The 9,109-nt window shown below is 37.2% G+C and overlaps 1 protein-coding gene across 1 annotated transcript in view; it reads right to left on the bottom strand.

The window, feature by feature from the left end:
* Window positions 1–238: 238 nt before the first annotated feature.
* Window positions 239–9,109, bottom strand: part of mlip (muscular LMNA-interacting protein) — a 29,985-nt gene continuing 21,114 nt past the window's right edge. Inside the window, exon 12 of the mRNA XM_008429969.2 lies at window positions 239–715. Coding sequence (XP_008428191.2) covers window positions 497–715 — 219 coding nt within the window. The 3' untranslated portion in view covers window positions 239–496. The remainder of the gene's footprint in view (window positions 716–9,109) is intronic.

Raw genomic sequence — 9,109 nt, 5'->3', positions numbered from 1 at the left:
ACTTTGCATTAAAAGTGTCATTATTTACCGAATGACACTTCATGACAACAGTCATAAACATTCATAAAAACTCCTTCACGTTCATAACAAGTGTTATGTCATGTTTATGACAGTGTCATGTCAGTCTTATGCACACCCCTTCAAATAAAGTGTTACCGAAACAGCTATCACATTTCTGAAACCTTTTCGAGTTGACAATACTTCATCTTAATGTCAGAAGAAAGCATTAAAAATTAACCACAGTCGACAACATCTTTATTCTGCATTAAAAGAGTTGCTGTTTTAAAGGATTACATAGAATTTTGATTTATGGCAGATTCATTACCTCTTTTTCACATTTACTGCCAGCAACTGCTGGCAGCCATACAAAATTATTCAATTAAGATTTGCAACTTATTCTGATAAGTTGCAAATCTGTTCCTTAATCATTCAGAGTTTTGATAGACTGACCTTTAGCAGATAACTGTTTGCCTGGAGTAACAGCTAATGTAATGCTTTACATACACACTTCAAACACTTCCATGTTCCTGTCAGTTGTACCAAAAGATGTCCCTGCTTCTTTTCCAGTCAGACCAAGCTGCTCGTCAGGCTCTTTAATGTGCAGCTCACAAACCGAGAACAGGCCTCTCCTTTCTGCTGCCGTCTTATTTTCCACCAATTTCTCTTTTGAGTCCATAACGGTATCTGTCTGCGCTGCAAGTCTTCTATTTTCCACCTGGAATGAAAGGGGATATACATTTGTCTCTAAGTCAATGTTGTGACAGTGATGTGGGCCAGATGGACAGAATAGCGTTTTTGTGATCATCTTATTTTGACTTTAGTGTGCATGACTAAATCACTGGTTATAGATGAGTTTTAGGCTTATCAACAAAATGAAGTTGCTCTAAGCTGATGTGGCATTTGAGAGACTTGCAGATAAAATCTCTTATTCTGCGCAGCATCTTCACATGGTTATTGCAGTTTTAAATAAACTGCCGACAAAGCTTTTACAAACTTGGCACTGAACTTTTTGAAAAGCTCATATTGATTCCACAAGTTGGAAGAAATGATCAGTAAAGAGTCATTATTCTGGAGTCATTACAGAGTTTTATTCATGCTGCACACAGAGCTTTGAGCCAGAGGGGGAAAAAACTTCTTATTCTGAATAAGAATAATCTCAAACATTCCTCCTCTTTTTCAAACTTCTGCAAAACAACCTGTGTGTTTCTCATTCATCCATTCACACCATTTGCTTTTTTCCTGTTTCTTTGAAGTTTGTGTAGTCAGATCATTTAATTTTCAGATGTATAACAATGTGTGAATTCAGGGTGAGGTTAGAGTTCTGCCTCTGTACAAGGCACAGTCTGACAGGTGACAGGTCTTGTGACTGAGCAACAAATATTGGTTTCATTGTGGGAGAAAAGATAACTAGAATTGACTTTTGAACTGAACAGAGGAGACAGCTTTAGCGTTATTGGAAGATGCGTTTCTTCTTACCACCTGCAGCTTTCTCTTTCAAAGGCCAATTCTCTATTTAAAAGCACCAAACCAGGCTGAGAGCTGCTCAACTACAAAAAATATTACATGTCTTTATTCATTTATTTGTTTACTGATTAATGTTTATAGTGACCTTTTCAAATACCAAATTGTCATTGGACCAAACATGTCCAGCACTTACAATAAAAAAAATCTATTCTTTCTTTCCAAAACCTTTACTTTCTGCAGGTGTTTCTGACTGTGCCGTCACTCTTTTGTTGGTTTCAACACACGCTAAGACTCACTCTGTGCTGAAAAATTTAATCTCTTTATCTTCAACTAAAAGACACCTGGAGGTTTTTGTCTAAAACTGATATTTCATCCACCTTGACATAACTCTCCATTCCATCAAAAATATAAAAAACAAACAAGCAAAAAAATGTCAGCAAAGTTGTGCTGATCCACTTTGTGCTCTTGTGCAAAATAACCTTTGGCACTGAAGACAGTAAACTAAATCTCACAAAGCTGTGGCTGTTATTGCAAAGAAGAATAGGCAAAAATATCCATCTCAATGTAATGCCTGTATGCATCTCCTTCATTTGCATGGCCTAAATTTCACACATGTCGATGTTTTTGGAGTTCTTCCTACTCACATAATAATTATCACAAAAAGCATGAAAGCAGAAAACCTTAAACAGTGCAGAGACCAACAATTCTGTGAGACTGTGTATTCTCAATTACTGTCACCTCATACAGATTGAACTGTAACATTCCTGACAAAGGCGTCTATTTTAATTTAGAAATAGGTAAAAGTAGTCATTCACCAACATCTGCCTGTTGTGTTGATTGTACAACGGGGGAAACAAATTAAATAACCTAAAATGATTTAATAAAAATCTTTTGAAAGTCATGGGTCTAAATAGTTGTATTTAGTACAAAGATTATTTACATAATTGTGAAGTGAAGGAATACAACCTTGAATTTAGCAGAAAATAAATTCATTCCAGTCACCAAGGTTCACCTCACATTAAGGACTGCAGCGCAATAAAAAAAACAAAAAATAAAACTCAGAGCTGATTGGACCAAGGTACATTTCTTTCTTTTCAATGTTCTATTACATTTTCTAATACTTCTGTCTTGTGCTTTTGTCACAAATAAAGCAGTTTGGAAAACACATTAGTACATTTTAAACCTTGGAAAAAGTGAAGGCAGTAAAGGTATTTACAAATTCCTCACACTGTAAGGAATTTGTTCCTCACACTGCAATGTAACTCAGCATTTTAAGTCTCTTAATGGATGTTTTCTCGTAAACACAGTGTTAATTATTTCTCCAAAACAGCATTGTGGGTAACATTTTGTTTGGCTTTCCCTGAAACAAAAGTTTGGATATTTTCTGACTGCTTGAAGCAATATGTTTTGATAACAGGAAAGTTAGTGTTTTTCTTTTTCTTATACATATTGTGTTTACAGGCTGCTGTTAAATGAGCTGAATTTGTGTCTCAGAACTTGGTGTGTCTCCAAGGCACTAACCTGCTAATTATTTACAAGCCGTTTCTTAAAATAAAAATAAATCATAACTGAGTAAAATGTGAGAAACACATTTTTTTTACATATGTCTTGAATTTAATTAACTTTCCCTTCTCTATAGCAACAGTGTCTTTTTTGTTTCATTTGAAGGATTACATAACACTTACTAGGCTTAGGGTCACAGTAACTGGGGTTGTTTTATGGGTAAATATTACAACATATTTTGTTCTGTAGGTTAAAGTGTAACTGGGGGTGTGATCAGAGTAAGAAAAGTTAGATGGAGAAAAAGACAGAGGCAGACTACGCTGGACAGTTGCAGAGAGAAATGCAAAGCTCTGCCCAATCGCATCCAGACAAGTTAGATTCACTTGTTCACAATTTGATTGCATTTTCATATTCACCTGAAGACTCTTTAAACTTTCAGTGAAACAGTTTTTATTTCTGCTTTTAGTTAGGTTCAAAATTCAAAAGAGAGGGAGCCTGGGCATCCTTCTAGCCTCAGAGTAAATTCCCCTGACAGACAACAAACTGTGTGAGTCATGGCTGATGATCCTTTCCAGCTGAGAGAAACCAAACTCACAGAAGTGTGAGAAGCAGAAGCCAAAGCTGGTTCCAAGAAAGAAAACGGTGTCTGACCCAACTGGAGAAACTCCCTTGTGTCCGATGTTTCTGAAGCCCGATCAAGACGCCTTTCTGTTTTGTGTAATTTATTTGTAAATTATTTTAAAGTCTTTCCTCAGACTTCTTTTAGGTATTGAGAAAATCCAAGTTATGCGGACAAACTGTCAGTCTCCCACCCAGATAGAAAGAAAGAGACAGAGTGAAAGACCTTAAAAAAAAGAAAATACTGAACAGTAATCCTCCAACTCTTTCTACATTTCAATAGTGAGGTTTCTGATTTGTTTGTTTCTGTCTTCTGTGTGAATTAATCATTAATCATGGTTACAAATTGTTAAATAGTTGACTTTTTTGTGAGTAGGTACAACATAATCAAAATTCCTATTAAGGTGTTGGGTATTTATATATATTTTTCCTTTCATGACATGAGCAATTTAGGTTGCTTGATGGAGAAATTTTACCCTTTAGACAAATCTGAACCTGCTGAAGCATTATATTTTATCTAATGAGACATGAAATTGACCAGTTTTACTCGTGGATTTTGTGTTAGCGTTTGTGAAGCAACATTCATTATTTAAGGCAAAAAGAAAATTGGGGAAATAGGCAAGTAGATAAGACTGCTGTTTCTCATGGAAAAACAATCATTGTTGCCTAAATTTCACTGTTCTTCCCCCTTAAAACAATCTGAAACATGTAATTTTGCTGTCAGCTAAGTGATTGTACCTCATTGGTTTGTCGTCTCACAGTTATGCTGCTTCTGCCAAAGCCTCTGTTCTGATTCTATAATGATGAACTCCCTGGAGCCACCGGCTATTCTCACCTCCTGTGCATTCACCTCTACCTGCGTGATGGAGCCACCTCACCTCTTCCTGGGTCCATGCTTTGTCAGCTCTGCTGTGAAGCTGCATGTCCAGCTGTCCATAACTCCTTCAAACCTCTCATCCTTGACTTCAATGTAATCTGGCTTGATTCTGCATGTCTGTTAGTGTTTTCTTTTTTGAATCTGCTTCATCAGTCGTGCGCTATCTGAATTACAAAAAGAGCATATTGTGTTTTTCTGAAAATCTGTGAACATTCACAGATTAAAAAAATATATATATACTTTCACCTCAAAAGCTCTTTTAAAGTGTTTTAGAGTTAAATATAGGTCAGACTTGCAACATTTAAATCACAGTAAACTCCCATTAATTTAGCGGTTGTTGATTTACACCACCTGGTTTAATGTTTTATTTTCTATGTGACCCAAAACACAACCTTGTCAAAACTGTCTTCTCACTGCAGCCTAAATCTACATATTGTGCCATAAAGTCTGGGTGCTTTTGAGAAAGACCTAGCCTCTGGGTGCTCATGCTTAATGAATGTCACAGCTGTTGCGGTTTCAATTTATGTGCACTTGAACCTAGCTTGAAGTGGATAAAAAGGTCAGCCTAATACAATGATCAATCATTGACGTGTCACAGATATAATTGTTCTTTGGCATAAAATATGAAAGTTGTGAGAACAAAGGGAACTGGACTATGCTGATTTTGCTATTTGATTTATATATATATATAACTTATTTTCATTTCATTAAATAAGTAATGAGTTTGTAGTTTTTTAATAACTACAAACTCAAATTAGATGTTTTTTCATGATTTTTTAAAGCCTGTTAATTTTGCAGATGCTCAGATTTTCTTAGCTTATATAAAACTGGTAGCCATGTTCTGTGTAAGAAAGTTTGAAGGTCTTGAAAAGTTCACATCAGAGTCCTTTACAGGAAAAGGAAAATAATTCTCAGGAATATCTGTGAGAATGGGTGTTTCTAATTGTCAGCTTTTTTACTTTCAGCTCCTCTAACCTGTCTTCCCTCGGCAGAACGAAACACCGTTTCCTTTTATTATAGACTCATTCAAGTGAAGTGTGCTTAACATGAGAAGGGAAGGATGTAAATTTACAAAACTGCATGACGGCAACAAGAGGAGTCACAATTTTCCACTGCTCTCCAGTTGAATCTTTCTGACAAGAAGTTTGGGGAATAGGCCAGAAAATCACCAGCTTGTGAAGGAAAAATTGAATCACCCTCTGAGCATCTGATGTGAGAGGCAATGGGTTAGAAAACAGAAACAGGAAAATGAATAAATGGTTGAAAAAATACTGCTGAGGACTTTCCAGATTTCTAGTAAATGCTACTGTTCATCTAATTTAAGGTTAAATGATGTATGTCACGCAATTGTATCTGTGGAGCAAAAGGAAAAGGATGCATGCTTTTTTTTTTTCCTTCCATGAAGGGTTTAACAAGACGTACTAGGGAGTAAACAAAGTGTGAATCAGTAATTAACATTATCCACCAAGTTCCCTTCATCTCCAAGGCAAACTATGGTGGTGGCAGTGGAAATGTTTTTCTTGAAAAGGCAAGTTGGTCAGGGTTGACGGTTATTTTGATTAGACGAAATACAAAGCAATAAAAAAACATTGTCTGGGTTTGTGTCTTTGTTTGGTTTTTATTTGGATTATTTTCATTTGTTTCTTATTGCCCAGAATATAAGAGCCTCACGGCTTCCTTGACTCTATGCCAGGTGTTGGTTTTGCCTAGTTTCTTAAGCTCTCTATTCAATTGATTATTATTATTAATAATAATAATAATAATAATAATAACATTTATTTATCTAGACCTGACCTACAATCTCATTTTTAAGATAGCAGTGATGTTGTCAATCACTCCACAACATATATTAGTTTAACTTAAAAGCATCAAAGCATAAAATAAAAAAGTTGATGAAAACTGATTGGTTGTCAAAAGCAATTGCACTCTTCTTCACAGCCTTATTACTTTTAATTCACTAAGTGTCTCTTGCTGAACATCATTCCAGGCTGATGTGAGCAACATTTTTACATACCCAGATTTGTCTCAACTCTGGGAACAAACATAATAGAGAAACACACAGAAATGAAGTACAAACTGCATGTGAGACCTAATTATAAAATTAGTCAGCTCGGAGAAACGTAGCCCCAGCTAGCTGCAAATGGTGAACACAAGTTCCACAGCTAATAAGATGAAGAGCACAATGACACACTGAGTTTAGTTTCTTGAGAAATCAGGTGAATTGATAGTGTTGAGGTAATTCTTTGACATGATCGGTTTTGTCCCCGCTTGAAGGTGCCTCACTGTGGTGGATGATTGTTTGATGAAATGCCGATATGAATTTCTCATCATTCCTCTTTTCTCATGCTAGATTTGCCAGCAGATGTGGAAGCAGATCACAGTCCTTGTGGATGCCTTCCCAGTGACATTGCCTGCACCAAGACCTTCAATCAGCTTCAGAGTTTTTCCTCTCACCTCCCGTCCCACCCTCCCCAAATGTCCCACCATGGACACACTGCCTTGGGCGATTTGGCTGACAGCTCTGCTCTTTCTCCCTCACCACAAACCTCATCACCACCCCTGCCTCTGCTCTCTTTAGCCTGAGGTGGAGCAGGGTGGTTCTTTCTATCCCATTTGCTTTGCTGTTTCCAGTTTATTACTCTTTAGCCCTCTCTAACCAGTCCCACAGTTTATAAGTCTCTCTCTTAATAAATAGTCATACATGGTCACCATTATGGGGCAACTGTTTGCTTATCTGCTCTTTTCCAAACTCCACTACAACTAACATGTCACACTGCCTACAAGAGAATCTGTGGGAGGCTGGAAAACTTTTGACACTGAAGTGGAGGTTCGGTCTTCAGCAGTAAAATAAACTTTAACCTACAGCTAGAGCAACAATAAAACACTTTAAATCATCAAAACATGTTTATATGTTTAGTCATCACAGTCAAAATCCAGACTGGAACAAATCTGACCGAGCCTGAGCTTTTCTGCGAGGAGGAAAGGAAAAAACAATCCAGCGCCACCTGTTTAAGTGCATAACATGTAACTATAATAATGAGGAACAATTACATTAAGCATTGTCTTGGTGGAAAGGCACCAATAATTAAACTTTTAGCATATTCCTTGTACCATTTGCTTCCACTTTACTGCTATGCACTGTTGGTCTCATACAAAAAAATTATGTTGCAGTTTGTGGGTGTAACATAAAAAAAAGGTGAAAAAGTTGAAAGGCATTCCAGGTCACTGAGTTTCCCTGACACTGAAAATAAAGTCCATTCAGAAAGAAAATACATTCAGTTACACTTAGCCCAGTAAATGTATTGATAGAGACACTCATCCTTTTTTAATTTATTAATTATGAATTTGATTCATTCCAGCTAAATACTGGAAAAGGAATGTTTGGCTTTAAATTAGATTTAACATTTAGTATTAAGCGGAGGAAAATGGATGGATTTAGTATTTTGAATTTGTCTCTATAGTTAATCTATAGAGATCTATCATCTCTTCTCTCCCTTGTACCTCTTGTCTCCCAGCTCAAAATGTGTGAAAAAAATGGAATGCTTGGTTTCACGTAACCCTGCCTGCACAAAGGTTTCTCCATCTCCTTCAATCCTTTTCTTCTTTTGCTTATGATGTTTTCTCTTTCAGTTTTTCCCCATCGCAGAGTCTCAAAATTTGAGCCAATAGAAAACCACACAGAGCGGTCATGCGGCTGCCTTATTTTCTTTAAAGGTTTTGTTGGGTCTAGTGGCCTTTATTTGAAAGTAGTTCAACAGGAAAGAGGGTAATGAGAGAGGGGGAAGACTTGAAGCAAATGTCGCCAGGCCAGGAATCGAACCTATGACCACCGCCATGAGGACCGAGGCCTCAATACATGGGTTGCGCTTTGCTCCTGCGCCACCACAGCACCCATGTGGCTGCCTTCTTTTGGCAGCAATCACTGAAACACATTGTAAGCGTAACTGAGAGCAGGGCCCAAAATAGGAAAGAGTAGGCAGTGGATAAGCTGACGAACATCTGCAAAATGTGCAACATTGCCAACATTGTGTTTTACTGCTGTGGTATTATGGTTGATGAGTTTACTTGCAGTGCAGGCAATGTTGCCTCATACTGTGGAGTGTCAGTGACTCGATATACTGGAGAGGAAATGTTCACCTCACAGTCTGCAGTGTAACATCAAAAATAACAAAAACATGTTTCTGATACTTATTATTTTGTATTTTTGTGTGTGTGTGCGTGTGTGTGTGTGTGTGTGTATTAGAATTAAAGAAGCATTTTAATCATTATATTATGAAATATGTGGGAACTGTTGATAATGATCTCCGGTAAGAAATTCCCCAACCTTTCATAGACAGCTGTCTGAGATGTGTAATTAAACACTTTGTATGGTTAACCTTCCTCCTCTTCCAGGGCCCTGGACATGCTTAAGTTGAAGAGACTTGAGTTCTTATTAATAAACTGTGGCTATAATCCCTTCTGGTGTGTTGTTCTGCGAATCCCGTCAGCCAATATGCCAGAAAACTGTTGAGCAGATAGCTACTTAACTGCAGAGGTACATTGCTTCAGCTCTGGCATTAGAATGCATATGCACAATCTCCAGAGAGTGTCTGTAATTAGATGCATCTTCCTGGCTTTGTGTGCAAATAAAGCGTAAGCCTAATCAAC

This window comes from Poecilia reticulata, chromosome 15, assembly GCF_904066995.2.
Source record: "Poecilia reticulata chromosome 15, P_reticulata-male-v2, whole genome shotgun sequence".
Classification (NCBI taxonomy): Eukaryota; Metazoa; Chordata; class Actinopteri; order Cyprinodontiformes; family Poeciliidae; genus Poecilia; species Poecilia reticulata.
This window is presented reverse-complemented; position numbering and strand designations above follow the sequence as displayed.